Source organism: Gambusia affinis, linkage group LG16, assembly GCF_019740435.1.
Source record: "Gambusia affinis linkage group LG16, SWU_Gaff_1.0, whole genome shotgun sequence".
NCBI lineage: Eukaryota > Metazoa > Chordata > Actinopteri > Cyprinodontiformes > Poeciliidae > Gambusia > Gambusia affinis.
In genome coordinates, this window is record NC_057883.1 from 4995646 (window position 1) to 5020507 (window position 24862).

The 24862-nt window shown below is 39.8% G+C and overlaps 2 protein-coding genes across 4 annotated transcripts; one reads left to right on the forward strand and one right to left on the reverse strand.

The window, feature by feature from the left end:
* Window positions 1–431: 431 nt before the first annotated feature.
* Window positions 432–13024, reverse strand: ganc (glucosidase, alpha; neutral C). 3 transcript variants are annotated; one of them, XM_044142787.1, is made up of 25 exons: window positions 12917–13024; window positions 11851–11913; window positions 11651–11753; window positions 10656–10783; window positions 10367–10543; window positions 10245–10248; window positions 10086–10152; window positions 9193–9289; window positions 8940–9123; window positions 7794–7950; window positions 7486–7721; window positions 7284–7410; window positions 7102–7181; window positions 5990–6133; window positions 5817–5913; window positions 5618–5719; window positions 4673–4847; window positions 4396–4464; window positions 3740–3804; window positions 3577–3653; window positions 3437–3511; window positions 3183–3296; window positions 2390–2502; window positions 2173–2276; window positions 432–811 (listed from the first exon to the last, which is right to left on the reverse strand). In XM_044142787.1, the coding sequence occupies exons 1-25, from the start codon at window positions 12925–12927 to the stop codon at window positions 702–704; spliced, it is 2679 nt and encodes an 892-aa protein (XP_043998722.1). In that variant the 5' UTR covers window positions 12928–13024; the 3' UTR covers window positions 432–701. The 3 variants fall into 3 exon arrangements, with proteins under 3 accessions (XP_043998722.1, XP_043998723.1, XP_043998721.1); XM_044142788.1 differs by lacking the exon at window positions 12917–13024 and adding an exon at window positions 12147–12312 and having other exon boundaries at window positions 5817–5823; XM_044142786.1 differs by lacking the exon at window positions 12917–13024 and adding an exon at window positions 12147–12312.
* Window positions 12911–24861, forward strand: LOC122846109 (transmembrane protein 87A-like). The gene is made up of 20 exons (XM_044142873.1): window positions 12911–13041; window positions 14358–14415; window positions 14627–14724; window positions 15587–15703; window positions 15785–15832; window positions 15934–15975; window positions 16707–16833; window positions 16910–16971; window positions 17088–17271; window positions 17371–17470; window positions 17553–17646; window positions 19295–19366; window positions 19506–19614; window positions 20866–20924; window positions 21037–21140; window positions 21227–21303; window positions 21902–21966; window positions 22066–22118; window positions 22272–22302; window positions 22454–24861. The coding sequence occupies exons 1-20, from the start codon at window positions 12937–12939 to the stop codon at window positions 22493–22495; spliced, it is 1647 nt and encodes a 548-aa protein (XP_043998808.1). The 5' UTR covers window positions 12911–12936; the 3' UTR covers window positions 22496–24861.
* Window position 24862: the final 1 nt, after the last annotated feature.

Consider the following 24862-nt stretch of genomic DNA (forward strand, 5'->3'; position numbering starts at 1 on the left):
TTCAAAAACACATATCATTTACCTTCCTCTTTGCATTATGTGCTACTTTGTATTCATATTTCACAAAACCCCCTTTACATTTTAGTCAAGTTTGAAATTTTAAACATGATTACATTCTAGTTAGGATGAGGATTTTTGCAGGAGAGAGTAGATTTAGCTTTTGAACTTCAAAAATAACATTTGAAGTTGGGGCGTGCTGTGGTGGCGTAGGGTATAGCGTGGCCCACATTTGGAGGCCTTGGGTCCTCGATGCAGCCGTCGCAGGTTCGATTCCCAGACCCGGCGACATTTGCCACATGTCTTCCCCCCTCTCTCTACCCCTTTCCTGTCAGTCTACTGTCATATAAGGGACACTAGAGCCACAAAAAGACCCCCTGGAGGGGAAAAAAAAAAAAAAATAATAATAATAATCAGCAGTTTAAGGAAAAAACTTTGATTCGAAAATGACTTTACTAGTCAACAACTGAACATGAAAAGAGTTAAAATGATTACAGTAATGTAAAACCGCTCACACCTCTTTGATATTTGTCTGCAGCTCCATTAGCAACAAAACTGTTCATCAGTCCAAGCAGTCACATTCATTTAGTCAAATATTGCCCCATTACACAGACCAAATTAGCAGCCCTCGTATTCCTGACTGTTCCCATTAAGGGAATACGCAATCAGTGCCAAAGGAAAAGCAGTCAGGGATTTCTCCAGGATCAGTTGATCTGTATGTCCCAGTCCATCGTCGCTCTGACGTTCAGGTTGTTCAGGTTGAGCTTACAGCAGGCTTCCAGGAACTCAAAGGAAGCAGAGACGCATTTAGCACCTGGTGAGAAAATCAGAACAAGGCTTGCTTAGCTTTGAATTAAAGCAACTTTTAAGGCAAGAAGCATACAAAGCTGACTTAACAATAGCTGTGTTTCCATTGACCATATGACTGCGCTAATTGGAATTACGAAAATGAATATGCGGTAATTTCAAAAAAGTTCCCCTCTTTCGTTAAAATGTTTTTGCACTGTGATGAGTTTTTTTTTTTTTTTTTTTTTACTGTATCGAAATTGGTGTTTTTTGCAAAACTGGCATGGAAGCATTTTTTTTAAGCACCACACAGGTCACATGATCGACAACCAGATGTTACTACTGGTGGAAAAGACAAAGAAGACGACAGGAAGTGGTAGGAGGATGATGGCGCGATATGTTCTTTAATCACTTATCGCTTGAACAAACATATCCACGTGTGAGTTTCATTGCATTTCTTACTTAATTGAAACACCACAACTGTGAAATGTGTGTTTTTTAGTGGAATATTGTCAAAGTTTTGGCCACATTTGTAATAAAAACACAGTTAATGGCAGGCAAGGGAAGGATCAGAGACCCCTCTGGTGGTGTAAGGCTACTGCAGATACACAAAGTAAGCAAGTTATTTATTTATTTTTACTTCAACATGACTCCAGTTGGTCTGCCTGGGAGGCTTTGATCAAAAATATAGCACTCTTGATCACTGATTTAGAGAGCGGAATGCAAGAACGCAACAGAGAGTTTCAAAATTCTAATTTTTTCCAGCCTCATAAAAAGATAAAATGTTTTTGGTTTAGTTTCTAGTGCAAATATTTTAGCACCCTTGAATAAGAAAAAACTAGTCAATATTCCCGTAATATTGATTAAAAATTACTAGCTATAAGTGAAATAATTTGCCAGTGGAAAAAGACATTTTAAGTTGTAATATGGAAAAAATGTCTTGTTCCACTGGCAGGTTATTTCACTTATATCTAGCACTTTGTCATCAATTTTAAAGAGTAATTTACTTAAAACAAGCTCCTATATCTCTCTGAAAAGTTACTTGGAAGTTAGTAGACTTGAAATAAGACAAAACTAAGATATTTGCACTAGAAACTAAACTAGAAATACTTGGTAAGGTTCTGTGTTTTTGCTGTGCGGCTTTCTGTGCTGGAGAAAAGTTGCGCAGAAAGCAGCCGAAACAGCCGTCATTAAATTTAACGATGTTCAAAACAAAGGAACCTTATTTTGTTTTGACATCGTTATTTAATTGATCTGTATGTCCCAGATCCCAGCTGGTTTCATCACGCATTATGATCGGATGTGCTGTAAAACTAAAAGCTCTTCCCTCGAAACACTCAAATTTCCTGTGGTACGAGTTAAACGTGCTCATTTCGGGGACGTCCTCACCTGGGACGTGGACATTCACCGTGGTCGGCTTGCTCTTCACTCCCATGATGGAGACAGACTGAACGACGGTGTCACAGTCGAACCTCCCGTCTTCACTGGCCGAACTGGGAGGAGCAACCACAACAGCAGACGTCAAACCGGTCCGCGTTGAGTCAGCAGCAAAAGTTTTTCCCGACCTCAACTTGAGAATTGTCACGTTTTCAGAAGCGTGGCTCACCGACAGAGCAGACGGCCCGACGCCATGCTGAACCGCCGCAGGGAGAAGGCCTTTTTGTCACGGTACTGGAAGGAGTGGCCGTCGTCGAGGTACAATTCTCCGTCTGCACTGGCCTGAACATTTGGGAGTAACACAGGTAGAAATGTTCCATGTTGAAACACAAGAATACTAACAGACTCTCTAAGATTTAGCTGAAAACACATCTTGTCTGTTTATGGAGGACACTTCTGAAATATAACAAATTTGACACCAAATCTTTAAGTATCAATCATAAAATTTGGTTTTGTCCTGAGAAACACAATGTAACTACACGCACTAAAGCTAATTCAACTCAATTCAAAAATACTTTATTGACTCCAAAGGGAAATTAAATGTTCATATTAGTTCAAAATGTTCAAAGGGTTATTGTAGTGATGAATACTAAATGTATTTACATTTAGGTGCAAAAAGGTGAGAAAATATCCGCAGTTTTAATTAGTGGATATTAATTGGTGGGGTCTCTCAAAAATTAATTGCTTTTTTACACCAATGTTTCAAAATTTGTCTGACATTCAGGAGCAAGAACTTTATCCATGTAGAGTTTCACTACCCATATTTTTTGGAGGTCTCTTGAGACAAATACATGAATATCTACTATAGTAAATTTGATAACATAAAGTAGAATAGAGTAACATTAAAATTTTGGTGTACAGTAGTATGCTTACTAATATTTGATGTTTTTGGGAATAGCTGTTTTAAATCTGTTTGGCCTAAACTGCTACTGTTGCATCAGGTTTGAGTTTTCAGGCGCTACCTGCGAGTTCAGAGCCACAGTGACATCTAGAGGCAGCTTCTGGTAGTCGGCCGTACACGAGCCGCTTCCCGTTGACCTGCAGACCACCGAGCCGCCCCGCTGAAACACTGGAACCTGGCAAAAGTAAACTTAGCTGTAAACACATTTAATTGGAGCAAGATTTGATCTTTCGGGGCTCCTGGTACATTCTGTTTCCTGAATTCGACAACGGTGAGAAAACGGTGTATGCCATGTAAACCACAGCAAACGCTTACTGTCTCCAGGTTGACAGGAAGACTCAAAATCCTTCCTCCTTTATACGCCTTTGCAGAGCAGATGTCGTACCAAATCTACGACAGAAAGAAATCTTTAGTGTCCCATATTCATAAACGGGTACAGTTATAAACGCCTTTACCTCTTCGGAGCCAGGAAGTAAGACTTTGACTGTCTGAGCGCCTTGTTCCGTCACAGGACAGGCGAGCAGGGCTCCCCCTACGCGAGACAAAAACAACTAACTTCAGAAAAACAAAAGTGTAATATTTCAACATAGAGATGTGAATCGAAGAAGTGTTCATCACCAATCATGTACTGGTTGTCCTCGGTGAAGGTGCTCTCCTCTCTTGGGAACTCCACCCAAAGAGCTCTGGAAGAGAATGAATGTTTTACGTTTTTGTGCAGATTGGCACAAATAACAAATCTAATCCTGGTAAAAGTAACCAGGATTAGAGCCATATTTGCACTCAGTTCAGATAAACAAAACTTGTTTAGAGATAGAAATTTGACAAAGTACAACTTATAATTGCTGATAAATAGGTACTATAGGAAATTTGTTGTCATTATTAAAGAACCGCTTGTTTAAATTGATTTTTTTACTTTCTGGGGGGCTAAATTAAGGGAAAACACATAAAAATTGTAATGAGAGAATGAATACTTAATATTTTTGCAAGAAGAAAAAATACAAAAGCACAAAGTTTTGACCTGAATGACAGAAATACATTTAAGAAGTGGAGATTCAATACAGTTATTCCTTGAAAAAACAAGCAAAAAAAATGATAAAATCATCTTGTGTTATCATTTTATTATATATTTTTTAGTCAAAGTTATAAAGAGCCATTGTGGAGGGTCCCTAGAGTCACTTCTGGCTCTTGAGCTGCAGATTACAGACCGCAGACCGAGCATAGCACGTTCTTAGCTGTAGTTCTGTAGGTGAACAGCAGAGGGCAGCATCACTAACCTGACTGGAGGCAGACCAGAGGTGTGAGCGAAGTGGAAGAGAGTATACCAGAACGGCAACAAGCAGTACCTGGAAGCAGACGAGTAACAAAGTAATTCTTCTTTTAATAAATTTTTCACTAATTTTAGATTATGTTTTGCCAAATCCTTTGAAGGATATTAAAAATAAATTTAAAAAGAGACATGAAAATTGTGGAATTTTAAGCATTAAATACATCTAAAAAAAAAAAATAAATACTCAGATGATTTTTTTTAATAAATCTTTTTATTGTACATACCGTTGTTGGATGGCGGTGCGTATCGCCGCGGTGACCTCTTCCCCAAAGAGCCAAGGCTCCCGCCGCTTTGTGTCGTTTGCGGAGTGGCCGCGGAAGAATGGCTGCAGAGCTCCTGCCTGGTACCAGCGCACCAACAACTCTGGATCTGGATCCTTAACAAACCCACCGACATCAGCTGGAACGCACACACACACACAAAAAAAAAAAAAAAAAAAAAAAAAAAAAAAACAAGAAACAATAATTGTTAATTAGAGTGAAATTATTAATAACAAATTAAAATCTTATTGCAATGGGAGATATTAAGTGTATTTATCAACTGACTTCTACTCAAAAAATAATTTTAGAGAAATCAAATCTACTCTTAATTCATTAACTGAACCTGGCTTAGTATAGCAAAAAAAATTTAAAGAAAAACTGAGCCAATTCTTGCTCTTATTGCTGAGAATTGGTTGAATATTTAGTTATTTTCATCCAGGACCAAAACAATGCCTTTCTCTTTTTAAGTTTTAGCTTAAACTTACCTTTCCTGCATAAAACTGACTTCTTTATTTGTCTAATTAAATTTATTCTATGCTTTGTTTACTGTTGAACAGCAAAAAAAAATAAAAAATTATATTTGTCTTGTGGTTTAAGTGCGTTTAAAAATTACAGTTTTTCAATCCGGATAACACGGACAGTTTTGTGGGGCATTTAAAACATCCTTAACTAAAATTTATAGTGACATTGATAAATCAAAATTCTTATCACGCTCAGAAATGTATCCCTATAAATAATAAGCGATACAATAAATGCCCAACCCTTAAAGAAATGCAACTGATGCGCAAAGTAATGAGATTTCTTTGAAGAAACAGAGCAGCTGCAGAAATGTGCACTCAGATTAGTCAAAAACTCTTTTTTTTTTTTTACATTAACATCCACAATTTAAGCAGTAAAACCAAGACTTGCCTCCACAAAATGCAATGCCGGTCAGGTTCAGGGTCAAAACCATTGGCAGTGAAATCTTCAGATACTCCCAGGTGGCTACGTTGTCGCCCGTCCATACTGCGCCTGCATCCGACACGAAAGCAAAGAAAAGTCTGGTTCTGGCTTCATCCGATTAATTCAGACACAAACTTAAAAAAGGGATCCAGTTTGAGTCCCTCACCCAGCCTCTGTGACCCAGCAAAGAAGGAGCGTGTGAGAACAAACGGCCTCTCCGAGCCTCCTGAGCGGGACATCAGACCGTCTGCCGTGGCCATGTGCTGTGAGAGCTCACAATGACACGATTTAGTTTAAATAGTAAATGGGAATTTAGCTTAGGAGAGAAGACCTGCGGACCTGGTAGAACCCGTACAGGTTGTGCAGCTCCCGGTGCTCCCAGCCTCCGTGGTGCACCGCGTCCTTCGGCATCGTCTGCTCTGGCCCGTTGAAGACGGACGGCTCGTTCATGTCGTTCCACACAAACAGCGACGCCGTCGATCCCTTCACAAACACGTACGGGATCACAATACGTGATCGTGTCAGTGAGCGTTATTTTTTTGTTTTTGCTTTTTGCTTGTAATGCTTTGCCTGTTGATAGCATTAAATCTTCTCCAATTATATTTCACATTTTCGGTTGGTGCGTTTCGCTTTCTCACTGCACTGTGTCAAACGACTGAAACCAATTCGCCTCCTCGCCTGTGGTGGCGTTGCACCAAGAACCACTGAAAGAAACGGCACAAAAACTTCCGAAGAAGATCAGCGCAACTTCCCTCTTCACAAAATGTAAACGACAATGGAGTAGTGACAGATTTTAGTGGTTGTAGGATTTCTCTTCTGTTTTTGGTGAAAGACCAGCCATTTCTCCCTGTAGTGCGCATTTGTTTTGACTCTACTGACCCAGAATGCCCTGCGCTGTCGTCCACTTCCTGCTTTTGGAGCGGTCTCTGGTCCGCTTGCATTCGAAACGCGGCAGAGTTCACGTCAACCAAACTGAGACCAGGGTCTTTAGGCAGACCAGAGTTCGCTTTTTCTTTGGTCCTCATCAAAGTTTGATTGCGTGTTCACACCTCCAAAAACAAACCGGACTTTCTAGACAAACGAACCAGGGTGTGGTTAAAGCGGATTAAACATGGCTGGTGCGAATGCACCTCAAGTTTTTAAACCAATTTCTGTGTGGGATTGCCTTGATGTTTGAATCGACCTGCTGAGAAACCCAATCATGCATTTTGAAATGAAAATATATTTTATTGGATTTTCTGGCTTGTAAAGAACTCAGGATGCTGTGAACTCCAACAACGTTCTTAGGGAATTTTCAAAAAATCAGAAGCCCGTAGCATCACCGATCCTCCTCTATGCAGTCATATTCAATAAATCAGAATACACGTCCAGGTGAGTTTCATTTGTCAGATTACAAGCACCTTTGAAAAAAACAATCTTTAAGTGGGTAATCAAACTTTCTTGATTGTTACCTTGTATTTATCGAAGCTGTAGCACCTGGAGTACCACGCTCGGGTTTCAGGACAACTGAAGTCAAGATACGACGACTCGCCTGTGAGAAAGGTGGAGACAATCTGCAGTTAGAAGAAAAAACACAGAAAAGTCCTTTTTTCAAAGTGTTCAGAAGTTGGTGCAGTTTTTGGTCAGGCATCACCTGGCCAGCATGTGCCCCGAAAGACCTGCCCCTCTCTGTCCTTCACAAAATGCCCTCCATCTCTGGCCTCACGGTAGAGCGGCCAATCAGGGTCGACCTTAATATGCGGATCACTTATCACAACCATCTGAAATTAAAACACGCAAAGAAGGTTCAAGACAAAAAGAAAGTTCAGTAAATTGTGCGAGTTTTTGCAACCGACCTTCCGCTTCTTCTTCTCCAGATGTTGCTGCAGAGCCGCCGGCTTGGGGAACAGAGCCGGGTCCCAGGTGAAGTAGCGCTTCCCGTCCGTGTGCTCGATGTCCAGCCAGATGACGTCGTACGGGATCTCATGGCGATCGAACCCGGCGTCCACATCCTTCACGTCGGCCTCGTCATTGTAGTTCCAGCGGCACTGGTGGTAACCGAGGGAAAACAGTGGCGGCATGGCTTGGTACCCTAAATGGTAACATTACAAAAAGTGTTTTAGAAGCGCGAAATGTTCCAATAAATTTGCAACCACTTGCGCACCTGTGAGCTGAGCGTACTGCTGGAAGAGCTGCCGGGGCGCGGGCCCCAGCAGAATCGTGCAGTCAATCACACCGCTCTCCGAGAGCCAGTGGACATCGGTCTGGACGTCGGTCTGAGGCCGCAGCCGCCTCCTCTTCACCGGAGGTGTTTCACCGTCCTGAGAGTCGGAGAGTTTGGCGCCGGAAATCATTTTGCACATCAAAAAGTTGCTGTTTCATTGCGAAAGGTTTGACAAAACCATTCACCGCCTTTTTGTTTTGGGGAAATTGTTCAACTTTTAACCAGATGGCATTTCCAAAGGTTGTTATACTTAATTAAAATGAGCGAAATGAAATAAACAAAAACAGTAATTAATGAGGACAAATTATAACTGGAACTATAATGTGCACTCGTAAAACTAACAAAGACATTTTGAAATTACAGACATATATATGTAAAAAAAAAAAAAAACATATTTATGGGCTACTTTGTCTCATATCAGATCAAATTTCATTACATTTGGGCACAGGTGGGTGGAGTCGCCAAAAAAATGTACTTAACAGTAGAACTACTTCTACGTACTTTTAAGTAAAAACTAGCCATCCATCAAATTGCTCAAGCAAGAGCAAAAACGTATTTGGTACAAAGGCAGGAACAGAGTAACTAATCAAAACTTGCAAATTACATCATCAGATGGACCAAAATTTATGTGGAGATTTTATATTTTAAAGACCAAAATGAAAATAACTTGCAAAATAATAATAATAAAAAAAAAACATTTTTCCATATAAAACGTATGAAAGTTTACCAGAAACAGTAGGTGTGTGTCCCTCTGGTGAGAGACTCACCTACAAGTTTATTCCTTATCCAGTGAAGTTATTCTCAGTGGGTGGAGAATCCAGGAGTTTTACTCAAGTAAGAGTAGCAATATTTAATAATAAAATGACTAAAGTAAAAAGTACTCTATATGAAAAATATGTAAATGTAACTAGTTACTACCAAACTCTGCGCGTGGGGCGATAACATGACAAAATGTGTGTACTACTACAAAGCAGGGTAACTGTGTAATTACTCTTGAACATGACAGCTGTATGATATTGCTTCTCCTCCTTGAAAAATTAGCAATTATAGAAACAAAACCTTCTCATCTCACTGAAAACAGCTTACCCGAGGGTCGGAAGGGGAGTACTGGATGTTTATAAAGGTGTCCGACGCATTCAGCCAGAACACGCCAACGGTCCTGTCTGGTTTGTGAGCCACTATCAGCGGCACAGATCCGTACAAACCGAGCCGGCAGTACAGGTCGGCGGCGAACACGTCCAGGTTGTATAACCGATAAGGTTCGCCCTCGCTGCGGGAGGAAAACGTTGTTGGTGTCACAGTTGAAGTGACGACAACTGACGATGCGAAACGTGATCACCTGGTGTCTCTGAGCTGCAGCCTGTCTGCGTGCTGCGGCAGACCGTAGACGTGCTGGAACCCGTGGAGGCAGAAGTCTGCGCCGAGGCTGCTGGGACCTGGAGAAAGAATTAAAATAAAATACAGAACTTCAATAACTAAATCAACGTTCAGGATTTGTTGTCGTAATAAAGATGAAACCCCAAAAGCAAGCAATTGGTTACCAAAGGGGTACAAGCTCAAGAATCAAGTCAACGGCTTGAACTTTTTTCACATTTGTTGAGTTTTAGCCTCAAACTTTTATTTACTTTGAGGGGATTTTATGTGATAGATCAACACAAAGTAGAACGTAACTTTGAAGGAGAAGTGAAATCTTACATGGTCTTACTTTTTTAAAATAAAAATCCCCCCCCCAAGGTTGAGAGTGCATTTGTACTCCTTTTACTTTAGGTCAGCTATGCTAGCTTGACTTTGACAACTTAAACATGTAGATGTGCTGTGGAATTTGGTTTATATCGGCTCAGTTAGAAACAAAAAAAGGCGAAACTCACTCCAACTCTCTGACAGATCATCAGTGGAGCAGGTGTTTAAATTAGCTAATTTGGTAGATTAGTACAACAGTGATTGATTATTAATAATCACATTAATAGCCACAAAATAAAAATCAATCCTGAAAACATAAAACTGTAGCTGAGTGAATGTTCTGTTCTTTGCGCGGGAAACGTTTGCATGTTTTTCAGTGTTGAATCCTGATGCACTAGTAACATTGTTGTCAATCAGTTGCTATAGCAACGGGTCTGCATGTGGCACAGAGGACAACAACGTTACAGCTGCAACTGCAGTACCCTGCTTTGTTTCGGTCACTAGCGCAATCAAAGTTTGTGGTTGCTACGCAACAGCCATGAAAAGATTGACCGTTTGCTTTGATGTCCTCAAAGTTCCTAAAAGTCTCCCTCCACAGTGAATTCTTGTCCTCTTCAAGCTGAAACAGGAGCAGAAAGCAACCAAGAGGCCAAGTGAAGTTTTCATAAAGAGCAGTCTAAATTTGCAGTTTGAGTTTTCTTATTTCCTCACCTTACTACATTGTGATGAAGCCGGGTAAAAAATAAATAAATACAAAAACAAAAAAAAGACATTTTAAGTAATTATAGGACCACCGTCTTTGTTGGAATGAAAAGATTGTCTTACAACTTCACCTGGGTTTATCCTGCAAGCTTTCAAACCACAGTTTATCCTTGGAGTTGAAGGTGACGATCACTTCCTGATCACACAAAACCTCCAGCCGGAAAGGGAAGTGCCACATTCGGACCTGGTATCGCCCCAAAGACCAGGAGAGGGTGACGGAGTCCTTAGTCTTGCTCTCCACTGTCAACCTGCAAAAAAAAAAAAACAACAAAACAAACGGTGAGTTTCCAGTGATGCTCGTATGCAGAAAGGCTGAACATAATGGGAACAAGGAGATGTTGGAAGTTCGGTAGCTCTTACTGTTCACTAGGAGGTTCCCCAGTCAACACATCTGGAACTCTGTAACGGGTTTTAATGGGCCGGATCTCGTCTATGACGATCCTCACGGTGTCGTTTTTGCAAGGTGTCAAAGAAAGAAGCAGTCTGGTCTGTGGATTAAAAAAAATAGTTATGAAGACAATTGTTTATTTGGATGGGTTAGAGACAGACCAAAGAGGCAGAGAGAAATTATATTAAAGACATACAGCTGTGTAAATGTCATCAAAAAAAAAACTATCTCCATGACAACATGAAGAATGAGTGAAATTTCCTTCCTTTCATTAATTTCTTTAACAGAAAGACAGAAATTCAAGACAAGATGAGAAACAGACGAGAGTCGGTGACAACCTGGTTTGAAACATTCGAATGTCTTCGGCATAGAGAGTAATTTTGTGCTCTCTGTCTGTTCAGCCTTAACACTTGATGTGAAATGATGCAAATGAATAACATCTCAAAGTCTTTTCATGGGATTGTAGAAGTTTTAAACTTTAATTAAAAACCAATTTGATCCTCAGCATTTTTCCCAAGTTTGGGGTTATTTTGAAAGCAACCTTTAGTCTCAGTTAGGAAGTGCCATAATTTTTTATAAAGTACAAAAATAACTTTTCCTTATCAGATAGACATTGGCTTCCCTCAGCCAGAGGATTCTGTTTTCTAAAGAATGATTAAACATAAACAGCACAGCATTGCAAATATCCTGCTACAATTGTCAACAACCACTTGACCTTTGATGCTAACCCGGACGCTGTCTGTGCCAGGGCTCATCGGCGTTTGTATTTTTAATCCCAAATTAAAAAGTTTTAATGTTGACACCCTTTTTATGAAAATGTTTTATCCCTCATGTTTATCACTGGACCAATCCTGGCTCTGTTTTGTAAATGGAGTAAATTACTCCCAATATAAAGTACATGTAATGTGAAAAAAAACCCCCAAAAAAACATGGATATTTTTTTCCTGTTGAGTTTCAGTAAACCAACCTTTGTGCCGTCTTCCAAAAGCTCAAAATGTGCGCCCTTCTCCGTGAGGACAAGGGAATCCAAAAGAAGTCGGTATTTCAGGTTTGGACCCTGGATCTGTCGCCTCAAAAGTAGAGAGATATTTATAAGCGCATGGATCTTCTCAATCAAAAACATCCCATAAAAAATGTTCTATTACATTACAGTGCCATTTGACATACCTGTAAAAAGCAACATTCTCACTTTTTTTGAATTTCTCCTTCCCCTCATCATTATGGACAACACTGAAACCCAGTTATAAAAGAAAAGATTACACTCATTATTCAGCTATTTTAAAATTGGTGAATAAAAAAGTAAACAAATCTACAATCTAGCGAATTAGTAAACCCATATAAGTTTCATCTAATAGAAAGCATTAAATGTGCAAGTCTAAACTTTCTCCATTCAGTTTTATTCATCAAAATATACCAAAGGTCAAGTTGCAGGACAGACACAACATGAAGCAACACGCAAATACCTAATAATAGGTTCGCTCTTTGCCGCCATTTCAAGCAAACTCAGACAGAAACAGCAGCTGTTTACTGTCGTCCTTTCTCCTTCAGTAAAACTCAATGACTAGTTTTTTGATGAGTTTACGTGTTCCTATTGACAGCTGAAGGCTGAGCGTGTAGAAGAAGGAAGTGAGTGCGTCAAATCCGCAACAAAAATCAAACGTAGATGAGGATTTTCAAAATAAAACCAAATCCTACGTCGCATCAGTGGACGCGTAGCTATTCCGTCATATTGTGAGTGGTAAGCTTGGCAGTGAAACATAATAACGCAAGGATTTTTTTTTTTAATTTAGTAAGAAAACTCTATATATTTCATACAAATATTAGTACATAAAATGACACCGGAAACTCTATTCTACGTCTAATAAATGTCATTAACTTTTAAGTTCCGCTATTTTGTAAAGAAAAAAACAAAAAAAACATTATTCGAGGGTTACGTGTTTCAAATTCGCATTAATGTCTCTAATTTCTTTTTTCTGTTTTTAATAATCTCTTAAATACATAATTATATTTTAACTAATATACATACTCAAGAGAATAATATTTTCATACTTGTTCCAAAAATATTTTAGTTTGAATGTCTCTTGTTTGTTATTATTCAAATCAAACAAGTTCGCTACAAATATGGCCAACATCGAATTGTTTAATGACGTCTGTCTCCCTCTTGTGGCGGTTCCGTAAGTTACAGGGAAAGATCGGCCAGCCGGACCTGGAGACGGATGCGAGTCCACCTTACCTGCAGTGCATTTCTGCAAGATGCTAGATGTCCAGTTTCGTCGCTTGTGTTTGGTGGTCTTAGCGTTCGGTTTTCACCTCGGAAGGGCGGCGGAGGTCTCAGTATGGAGCGTAAACATCAACTCGGTCAGTGTTTTACCGTCGGTGTGAGCGTTTCTACGGAGAAAGCCCAGGCTCGTGCTAAATGTTCAGCAGCTTGTAGCTAAGGCAGCTAACTAGCCACTAGCAAAGCTCTCCTCCGGATGAGAGGTCCAGCTGCTGTCAGCAAGGCTAATCATGACTGCCGATGTTCCTGTCATTTTTTAAATACCCGGCATTTTCCTTCTATAGAATCTGAAATGTCTGTAACAAACTAAAGGCAGGCTTTCTCCTGGACTGTCAAGGCAGCTTTTAATGAAAAGATATTTAAAAGATGTACGCCTGCCAGCAATAATAACTGCTGTTAAGGTATTCTTAAATTCAGGGATGCTAAATGTTGTGCTATAGGCGAAATAAACAGATGTAGAGATAAACTTGAATTCCAAAATTTAATTGCAAAGCTGTCCTTCAGTTCATTCATCTTTTTTTTTATTAACTAAGAAATTGATCCAGTTATCCATAATGTCAGGGATGGGCTACATGGAATAAAATCTTGTCATGATATTTTGTTGTATTTATGTAAATAATAATAAAGTCACAAAGGAAAATTTAAGAACCATCAAATCTACTTCATCTCAACTCCAGCTCCATTACATGTGGCAGCTGTTGCTCTTAAAAAACATACAATAGTTGTATTAATTAGTATTTCAAGTATTTTGTGTGTATTTGTTGCGCTGTCATGGAAACGACAGTGGAAAAAGTAACTCCAACAGCAAGAGCAACAATCCCAACCCTTGTTGTTAGTTTTGGGAATTTGCAAATATTACATATAATTTAGCGTTATCACTAAAAAATATTTTTATCAAGATAATCTATTTTCACTGATGAAAGAAGGAAGGAAGGTTTCCTTCCTTCTTTTCCTCTCTCCCTCCCTCCCTTCCTTCCTTGCACCAGTCCATGCACCCTTTGCTCCTTAATTAATTCAATCCTCCTTTTCTCCTTTCCTTCCTTTGTTCCTTTCATCCTTCCTCACATCTTTCTTTCTGTTTTTCTTTCTTGATTCCTCTCTTTATTTTTTCTTTCTTTCCTTCAATCCAAAAATGAACAGTATGCATCAAGAGACATCTGGAAAGTTGAGTCCATATATCTGTAAATTATCTTATGTAGAAAAACCTTGAATTTCACAATTGACATTAGAAAAAAGACGCATTTATGGTGGAATCCATAATCGGCGAAACCAGACACCGCCGGGCGGTTCAGCGCCGGACTTTCTCTTGCTTCCTCATGGAGGCCTGAGGACCAGAAAAGACGAGTCGCTGCGTCAGATAGAGTCTCATCAGTCGCTGTCTGCGTTGTGCTTTCAGACACAGGACGCTGTGTTTCGGAAGACGCTCTACGCCAACACCACCATCTTCATGAGGTGTAAGTCTCGCACTTTACTCTTGCATTATGGCCACTTTTCTTTGAGCCTGGGCATTTTTCCCAGTAAGAAAAACGGCACGCTCAGGGTCGTTGTGTCACCTCACCCCACCCCGCATCCCTCTTGATAACATAATCTGTGAAAGTCGTTTTAGATCTGTGAGCTTTTGGTCCCTATTGTGTCTGATAATCCTGTTTGCTCTCCTCTGTGCAGTTCTGAATGACGTGGGGTCGTGTGAAAAATATCTGGCCTTTAACATCAGCTGGTACCTGCGCTCGTCCGTTTGCTACAATGAGGTCTTCAACACGCCGGTGAGCTGCTCTTCTGTTTGTTGGTGTTTGGTCTTTCTACTCGGCGTAGACTTCATAGCCATCACTCCTCCCAACAAACCCAGCAACTGTTTTGATGTCATTTGCATCTTTTCTTGGTTCAAATAACATTCCTGCAGTTATTTTTTTATTGTGCTTTCAATGCACAAATAGGCCCGTCACCATCATTTTTGCTGGACACAATTGTTGCAATAAACGATAACATCGTCATTTTGAGACCATTTTCAAGTAATATATTGATAATTTGATCAATTCCAATCGCCCACTTCTCACACTGGAAGTGGGCGATATTTTAAATACGCAAAATAGGGACGCACGATATAATGGTACTAGCATCGACATCGAATGACGTTAGTCGTTTTTTAACATGTCGGGATCGGATTGATGAATAAAACGGGGCCGATGTGAATGACCAGTATTTATTTTCATCTTGCTGAAAACAAATATCAGTTTTATTGTTTCTGCTCGCTCTGGTGATGAAACAGGAGAGATAGTAACAGCAATGTTAATATCGGATATCGATGTCAGCCCGATTTGTTATATTGGTGCATCGCTAATCCAAAATAAAAGACGAGAACCAAACACAATCAATTAAACTGATATAAAAACAACTAAACCCGTAAATGAAATGGATTATGATGTCTGCGTAAACAAGATGTCCCTTCAAAAATTATTGAACATCAGAATGGAAATTATTGAGCTCATTTCAGTTTGTCATGCGATTAATAGGCAAATGTGCAAATCCATGGATCTGAGCATGTTTTCTGAAAGTGTCAGCCTGTTTAGTAAATCATAACTGCAGACGAAATCCAGTTATGTTTTTGTTTTTGTTTGTTCTTTGGAGGACAACAAAGCGATGAACATGTTCGGCATGGACCACATGTTGAAAGACGGCTGGAGCGGCTTCTACAGTCAGGGCTACATGTACTTTGAGAACTGCTCCTACCTCTTCACCCCGAAGGTAAAAGATGACAAAGCGTATTCACTTTGAGTAACGCCCAAACTGAACACGTTTGAAAAAATGTTGGCTTTTTTTTTCCAGGTTTATTTCCCAGACTTCAACCCTTATCAGCCACTGTCCAGTCCGAAGGTGGGTGATTGATTCATCGACCGTCTGAAAGCTCCGTCGTCGTTTAACACGGCTGCTCGGTTTCGTTGGTCCGCTTTGTTTACTGTAACTTTGTCTTTCAGAGTGACCCGTCAAATCAGACCTTTACTTGGCCTGACAAACCGGTGAGGAATACTTTTACTACATTTAACATTTAAATTGCTCAAAGTAACTGCGTTTAACCATATTTTCAAATTTACTGATACTTATTGATCATCTTGTGGCATAAATAGTTGAGAAAATAAAAATAAGGTCAGTTTTTTTTTTACATCACTAGTTGAAATTTATTGAAAGAACAATAAATCACATTTCTTATCATAATAATAATACATTTTTCACAATAAATGGCAAATGACAAGCGATACGATAAATGCCCAACCATACATCAAGCCAAAATTTAGTAGTTGAAATATTGGTGTCTGTTTTGGTCGATGTTAGTCACTTTTTTATCATATCTTTATTGGTGTGATAAGTAGGACTGGGCCGATGTTAACAACCAATGTTTATTTCCATTTTGTTGCCGTTTGTGTTTCAGTAAGGGGACAATGATAGTGACGCAGCACAGGATTATGGGAAGGAATGTATGTGGTGTCGTCACCTTTATATGGTGCAGAATGTGAAGGGAAATGTATATATAGGTAAATATAAAAATAGTAGCAGCACATTATCGGATATTGATATCGGCATCGACCCAAATGTTTAAAATGGTGCATCCGTTAATAAGCTGGACCTTTTTTTTTTTTTTTCTTTTTTCCAAATTAAAATCTTGCCCTTGTGTTTCAAAATCCTCAAGTCTGGATGTGACTGGAAAGTTCTTTGCTCGTTTTCACTGAAGAGGCTAAGTGATGTTTTCCAGGAAATCAGCGCGGTGGCCAAAGCTTGGGTGGACGGCCCCTACCTGTTCATAGTGAAGGTGCAGCCTGCGGTCCGCGGCTTGGAGATAGAAGACATCTTAGCAGAGCAGCTCAACTTTGCTTTCACAAGTGAGGGTCAAACTATTTGTTTGGAAAATTCAGCTTTTGAATATCACCAGTGACAGATTTCCTTTTAACTCCTCAGTGAGAGTGGAGATGAAAGGACCACATGACTACTCGTCCCCAGCAGACTGGCCTCTGATGATCGTATGTGTCTTTATTTCCTGAAGGATAACTGACCTCTTTTTCTTTAGTAGCGCCGCACCTCATTCGGTTGCTGTTTGAATCGCCTCAAAGTGAAGCTGCGTGCGTTTCTCTCCCAGTTCTTCATGGTGATGTGCATCGTGTACGTTCTGTTCGGGGCGCTCTGGCTCTTCTGGTGCGCCTGCTACTGGAGGGATCTGCTACGGATCCAGTTCTGGATCGGCGCCGTCATCATCCTCGGCATGCTGGAGAAAGCCGTCTTCTACTCTGAATACCAGAGCATCCGTTACAAAGGAGACTACGGTCGGACATGTTTTCTCGGGTTCTGGCTGTATTTGATTTTCTGTCGTCCCCCCCCCCCTCGAGTCCATCTCGTTACATTTTGGTTTTTTGTTTTCACAGTCCTGGGAGCCGTGATTTTCGCCGAGCTGCTCTCTGCACTCAAAAGGTCCCTGGCTCGAATCCTGGTTCTCATTGTCAGTCTTGGTTACGGCATAGTCAGGTGTGTCAGCTGCTGTGAAAGATGAAAATCTAAGAGTCCGGCGCTTGAACTGCAGCTTAATAGTCCCTGTTTCTATTAATAGACCACGGCTCGGTACCACGGTGCACCGACTGGTGGCCGTTGGACTCCTCTACCTTCTCTTCTCCTCTGTGGACGGAGTGCTCAGAGTGACAGGTGTAAGTGACAAACTTTCTGTACGAGACAGTTTTAAACAAGCAGGTCATCGTGACAGTACTCGTATCACTAGAACCTTTCCAAAATGCGCCACTTTACAACCACAGAGAGCGAAAAATGAAATGTATACATTTTTACCTCTGATACTCCTAAATATAACTTAGTGTAATCAACTACCTTCAGAACTCACCTAATTAATAGTCAATGTTTGTTTTATTCTCAGTAAATATCCAGGTATAAAGACATTAGTGACCAAAGAAGCAAGCTAAACCTCTGCTTGTTGTTAAACGTGTCGACCAATCACATCTAATCACTCCAACCTGTACAGAAAAGCCAGCATAGACAGTAATATAAACTCTTTTACAGTGGTGGGACTTGATAATAAAAAAATTTAATTGTGGGGCATATAATCAATTAATCAAAAACTATATATTGACAAAATTAGCAACATTTCAAAGTCTTTTTTCTTCTTCTACTAAATCATTAAATAAGTAGAATTATGAGCACAACAACAAAGATATTGATTCCTTTCAATCTGTTATTTAGGTTATTCCACCATCAGATTGGGGCAAAGTTCAGCTCTCATTCATTCATGAAACCTCTTTAGAGAAGTGGACTGTGACGCTAACATTAGAGTTGACAATGCGGCTCGTTTAGCATTCAGATGCTACTTCTACTGCTAAATAGATTTGCTGATACGCTAACTTTTTTTTTCTTTAGCACAACCTGAACACAACAGTTTTTTTTCCAGTTCCCATCAAATCGTTATTTTTGAGGCAATAGTTAACCCTCAGTTTGCTAAGAGAAGCGGCTTTACGTCCGTCGATGTTGTTTGTCCGTCAGGTTTACAGGCGTACCAGAACTGCGTGAGTACAAAGGTTCCGGCCCGAAAAATGGATAAAAAAATTTTAACGAGTCCGGCTAAAATATCTGTGATATTTTAACTCAAAACTAATGAGTCCAACTCTTTTATGAAGATAACTTTACATTTAAAACCACAACTATAAGATCTAATCTAAATAAAGCCTGAATACAATCAACAGTGCAGTCTAAAGTTCAACATTAAAAAAACATTTAAAAGTAACTTAGTCTCACGTTGAGTGACTTATCAAGGTTTCCACCTCTAGGTGGCAGAGTAACCTGTTCAATACGACAAAGCCACAGTGAGGAAGTATAATGAGGATCTTTAAAGTGCACCTCACTTTAAAGTCTGGACAGTCTGGATCATTTCTGACAGATATAAAGTGGCCATTTTTGGCTAATTTTGACATTTTGAAATTAGTTTTTTTTAAATTAGAATACACTGTTCCTTTTAATAAAAGAAAAACGAGAATATTAATGTATATTAATCCAGCTTCTTCTGAGGATGGAAGAAATGAATAGCAATTTAAATGCAAACCCTCTTTAAAATTTTTAGTTGTGAAACTTTCCTTCTAATTTTTATTTATGCACTACTTTGTCACACAAAATCCTGTTAAATTACATTAAGAGTTGTGGATGGAATGTTTGACAATGTAAAAAGTTATGATTGAACATGAATACTTTTGCAATAACTAATCTGTAAGCTAAAGTATTTAGCACTTTTCTCCTTTTCAGACAAGCTCTCCATTGATCTGGCTGATCATTTTTACTGTCATCTCGTTCCTCCAGGGTTTCTATGGAACCGTCGCCCTTGTGGCTAATCTCAGCCTCTCTCTCATCGACTCGTGTGTCATGTGGTGGATATCCTTTTTTATTTTTGTCTGTTTCACTAAAGTGGGCTTGCTCAAGTCCAATCAGGGACTCCCAGCGGTATCTCATGCCCTGTATAAGTATTGTTTTTCCATGTGTACTCAGTAGGTTCTCCTTAATCAGCATCTACATTTTCATCAGCTTGTCACAAACCACTCGCCTCCTGAAGCTCCGCAGAAATGTGGTCAAGCTGTCTTTGTATCAGCACTTTACCAACACGCTCATCTTCTTCGTTGTCGGTGAGTTGAAGCCGGTCTGAAACAAGGGAACTAAGCTAAAAAAGCTAGCTTTGTACTCGAGTTCACAGAACATATCCATGAGTTAATAGCAAAATGATTCATCCTTAGCTTCTGTTTCTGTATCTGGATGAGTGAAATTGGTGCTCTTAAGCTGTTAGTGTAACATTTTGTATTTCTATATTTTTTTTAAATTGTGAAAGACTCTCACAATCCAGTGGCTTAACACATGACAATGACTGATGAGCAAGATTCGCCATCACAATAAAATCCCTCCCTCCTAAATCTAGACTGTCTGTTTATGACCAAAACAGAAATTAAAATTAGCTTTCTACGGTGATAAGATGATTATTTATTTTACTTCCAATAATTCTTTTAAGAGTTACGCCAAGCACTTTTCACAAACTCCAGGAAGTTACATCTTCTGACATACAAACAGGAATTGTAGGAAAAGCAGTTATCATAAAAAGTCAGGTTTCTCTTCACGTCCTTAAAAAGTATGAAAACAGACTTTCTTTCTTTTTTTTTCTTTTTTTACCATTTTCCAGTTGTGGATAAGTATGTAAAAAAGAAAACAGCATTTAGAAAAATAGTAGATTTTTCTAGACTTTTTGCTGTTTTGCTAACAAGCTACCTGGCTAGCTACTTAGCTAGGGTTAGCTTACTGTAAATCCCTCTAACTATCTTTCTCGCTATCTAGATATATAGCTTGACATCCAGCTAGCTAGCTTTCTAGCTTGCTAAATAAATCAATACAGCTAAAGCCAGACTGATAGATACAACTCCATATAGATAACTTTATATATGTCCCTTAATATCTTAAGGCACATATTACCTCTAAGTAATGAGGTAAAGGTGGAAATGTAGGTTGGTCAGGCTCAGAAAGTCCCATAATAAAAACCTAAACAGTGGCTCAGAAATGCTGTTGAAGGGTCTTAACCTCACCAGCCATTTTGAACTTTTTGATCCTGTAATTCTAATTCAAGCCATATTTCATCCATCATAATCAAACTATGTGGGTGCAAACCCTTCACCATAATGAGCTCTGATGTGAGCTGGCCGTTGGGTTTCTGCAGCACTCTGGTAAAACAGCAGCAGGTCAGACCAGATCATGCCTCTGCCATTATGTCCATCACCATCTTTTACAGCAGTGCAGCTGTCATGGAGTGGATGGTAATACAAAGAAAGCTACACAGGCCAAAACTGTGAATAATGGAAGAAATGAAAAGCTCATGTTCCAAATTGTGTCCACAGTTTCCATCATATTCATCATCTGGACCACCAAGGTGTTCAGGCTGGTGGACTGTCAGAGGGTGGGTTTCTGTTTCTGTTTTCTTCTGACTCGGATAAATTCTGTGTAGTTTGCGGAGAGGAGAACATGAACCTACTTTCCTTTGAGTTCTGTGTCGACTCTCTCCCTCGTAGGGCTGGCGGGAATTGTGGGTAGACGATGCGTTCTGGCGCCTCCTGTTTTCCACCATGCTGCTGGTCATCATGGTGCTGCTGCGACCCTCTGTTAACAGCCAGAGGTTAGAGGGACGTGGGGAAAACGAAAATTAACTGTAATTACTGAGCTGATAACTGACTTTAGCCTGGGTTGTGTTTTTACCCCCAGGTTCTCTCATTCCCCTCTTATTGACGAAGATGATGAAGAAGATGAAGCCAAGGAGCCGATGATGAACGAAGCTTTTGGTAAGAAGTTCTTGTGTTTTCATCAGGAAGATAAAAACAGCCAGTATTAAAGAAAACCTCAGAAGGATGTTGTCGCTGGCAGAGAGGCTTGCTTCAGTATTTATAGTCGTCTGTGAAAGTACCCGCCCCCCCCACTTGAACAGTTTTATCACTAATTTCAACACCTGCTCTACTGATGGGTTGCCATTTTTTAAAATGAATCGAACACACTGAATTCTGCAGCACAGCTACATGTTCACATTGTCAAAGTCAAGCTAGCATATATGACCTACTTCATTCTTGCTATTTTTTGAAATTCAAACTTTTCACTGACCTGTGAAATGTGATACCCTTTGACCTTATTTTGTAGTTGTCATAGTGTTGGCGTTCAGCAGCAAAGCACTGCGTCCCTTTTTCTTTTCTATACGTATATATCACATGTACATTTCAGATTTAGCGCGTCGTGATGACAACATGACGGCTAAAACCAACGGTAGCCGTCAATCGGCGGTGTGACGTCACGTTGCAACGTGTCTATAGCATTAACATACATCCAGTATTGTAAAGTAAATCATTTCTGTCTGTGTGTGACCTCAGCTTTTCTTATTGTTATATCCAGAAGGGATGAAGATGCGGGGCTCGAAACCTGACGCTAACGGCTCCCAGAAACTTCTGAATAAAGAGGTAGACTCTGTTGTTCTGTTATTTTTATGTCTTCAGTCATGTTCTTCAAGCGTTAGTTTGTTTCAAATGTTGGATTTTTTTTTGTTTTTTTTTTGTCAGGATGAGGACCTGAAATGGGTAGAAGAGAATATTCCTACCTCCGTTGCTGATGTGTAAGTCATTTTGGTTGCCTCAAATTATTTTGGATTTTCATTTTGGCAGGAATCCCACAGATAGTGTATGGGCATTCAAACAGCTGCGAAATATTGTTAGGACGCTTAACTAGCAACATGCTAACACTCTCGTCTTCTTTCTCCTTCATTCAGAGCTCTCCCTGTTATACTGGATGAGGAAGAGGTAAGGTCTTCTTCTTTCCCCCTTGTGCCAATCCCATGATTCTAGTCACAGTTTGCACTATTTAAAGTCCTCCAGCCGTTGACCTTTAATTTGCCCTTTATCTCGCAGTCACGCTGACGCTTGCGTGTAAATCTCTGTGCTTTCCTTCTAGGAAATCCTGAAAACTAAGATGGAGCGATCTAAAATGGAGTAGAGGGAAAGGCAGGAAGAAAAAGAAGCAGCAGCAATGAATGAGATGATAGAAATGTCCTCACCAAAAAGAACATGGAAGAAAATTTTCTTTGATTGATTGATTTATTTTTTTCTTTTTACACAAGTTGTGTTGAGCTCAGAAGTGTAAATAGTGTGTTGGAACAAGGAGACGATGTATAGCGGAACATTTCTATTTGTTTCACCTCTGTGTCTTCACTGTCGGGTAAACTCAAGCACATAATTTCCACGTTAAATACGATTCTGAAACCTATTCTCGTGACTTTTTTTCCCCCCCTCCATGGGGTCTTTTGTGGGCTCTAGTGTCCCTTATTCGAAAGTAGGCTGACAGGAAAGGGGATGGAGTGGGGGGAAGACATGCGGCAAACGTCGGCCGGGTCCGGGAATCGAGCCTGCGACCGCCGCGTCGAGGACTGAGGGCCTCCAAATGTGGGTCGCGCTATCCCCTACGCCACCACATCACGCCCCATTCCCGTGACATTTGAATTAGCACCGTGTCTAACCAAGGCGGATATGACTGATGATAAAATCCTCTGGGAGTAATTCCATCCAACGACGTCTTACTAATGGAGTTAGGTCGACCCGAACATGCCGAAGTATGAAAATGTCATATAGTGCTGAAAACAGGAGGGTATTGTTGTTGAAGTCTAACACTTAAACAGAACGACGTGCTGACTCTTATTTGAAATCCTTTTCAGAATGTGTTTCATAATCGATCACATGATAACACTGGGGACAATATCAGATTGGTATATCAAAGAAAATGGTGCGTAACTAAAAATAGACAAAGTAGGGTTTTCTTTTATTTTCTTTGTACGTGGAAAAATATGGCATGTGGTTGTTTTCAAGCCCACTGAGTCAGTGCTGTGTGACTAAAGCTGTAGGTCTTTTCTGCTGCGTCTCTTACAGGTAAATAACAAAACTTCCACTCCGTCAGGTGGGATGGACAGCCTAAACGTTCAAGTCTTCTACAGATTTTCATTTGAAGTTGGGTCTCGACTTTGACTGAGCCATTCCAAGACATGCATTGATTTAAACCTGTGGTGGTAAATGTAAACTACAGGTGGGCCACAAAATCCATTAACTTAAAAATTATTTCCTTTGCTGTTGTTGTTTCTAGTTTTACTTGCTCAACAATCCAAAACATGAAAAGGGGCTTCAAACTATTGCATTATTAAAAGAAAAACTAACATTTTCCACATTTCTGGGGTCATCAGTTGCTTTTACCGCTCTTGACTTGTAGTGAGGGGCTGGAGAAAATCGTTATCAAGGGCAGCAAATGGCCCCCGGCCCACACATTGGACACCCCTGATTTAAAAACATTTTGCAAAGAGGTCAAAAGTTCAGTTTTGGCCTCCTCTGACCAGATCAGCTCGTTCCACGTGTTTCCTCTCTTCCATGCACAGACTCACGACAAACTGCAAGCAGAAGCTCTAATGACTTCCTTTCAACGCTGGCTTTCTTCTTGCCTTAAAGGTCACGTTTGCGGAGTTCGTGACTAATCGTCAACCTGCCGACACATTCTGTCTGCCGTGCCCTTCGTCGTCATCGTTCTCATTTTGACCAGGGATTAAAATGTATGTGTTTTAATGCCTGGAGGGATTAAGGGATTAAAAAATGTATGTGTTTTAATCCCTGAGGCCTTCACAGAACAACTGGAATTATATTGAGATTAATTACATTTACTGCACAGGTGATTTCGGATGACGGTCGGATTTTATTTAGGGATGTACGAGTAAAGGGGGCTGACTACAAATGCATGCCATACTTTCGGAAATGTATCATCTGTTATCTATGTTGGAGGGGCACAGACACTTTTTCCAGGCAGTGTATTTAAACAGTGTGCATTTTCTCAGATTATTTTTATCCAGATTAGCTCAAGAAGCTGCAATTTATTTTTGATTTTTTTTTTTTTACACATTTCCTTTATTACTCACATGTGTAAATTTATGTATGGATATATTTTATGGAAGACCAAATTCTGTTGCTATTGACATTAAACAAGTGTTGCGTTCAATATGGCAGCCAGTAAATCTCGCCCCTCATATTGATGTGGTGTGGGCCTACGCTTATGACACACATGATTTACAGCATGTATGTTAGAGGCTAATTTCACAAATTGGATAAATGCTTAATTTAGCACCTCACTCTAATTCAGGCATTAATTAAAAAAAATAAATAAATCAGAAAATGAGTGAATAGTTAGTTACTGTTAGAATCGTTTAAGGCTTTACCTGTCACACTGCAAATATAGTTTCATCTCTTCCTCAATTTATGAAAATATGTGTAGATATTCTGGAATCCTTGCGTTCTGGTTTTATAAAGATTTAAGTCTTGTTAAGAATATTTT

Excerpts from the sequence above, each read along its gene's own strand:
- ganc (XM_044142786.1), bottom strand. The coding sequence starts at position 12,175 with ATGGCGGCAAAGAGCGAACCTATTATTAG. Across the intron at positions 7,951-8,939 it reads ACTCCCCTTCCGACCCTCGG|GACGGTGAAACACCTCCGGT; the intron begins GTAAGCTGTTTT and ends TCCGACTCTCAG. Across the intron at positions 4,848-5,617 it reads CGGCATTGCATTTTGTGGAG|CTGATGTCGGTGGGTTTGTT; the intron begins GCAAGTCTTGGT and ends TGTGCGTTCCAG.
- LOC122846109 (XM_044142873.1), top strand. The coding sequence starts at position 12,937 with ATGCTAGATGTCCAGTTTCGTCGCTTGTGTTTGGTGGTCTTAGCGTTC. Across the intron at positions 17,471-17,552 it reads CTTGGTTACGGCATAGTCAG|ACCACGGCTCGGTACCACGG; the intron begins GTGTGTCAGCTG and ends TTCTATTAATAG. Across the intron at positions 19,615-20,865 it reads GCTCATCTTCTTCGTTGTCG|TTTCCATCATATTCATCATC; the intron begins GTGAGTTGAAGC and ends TTGTGTCCACAG.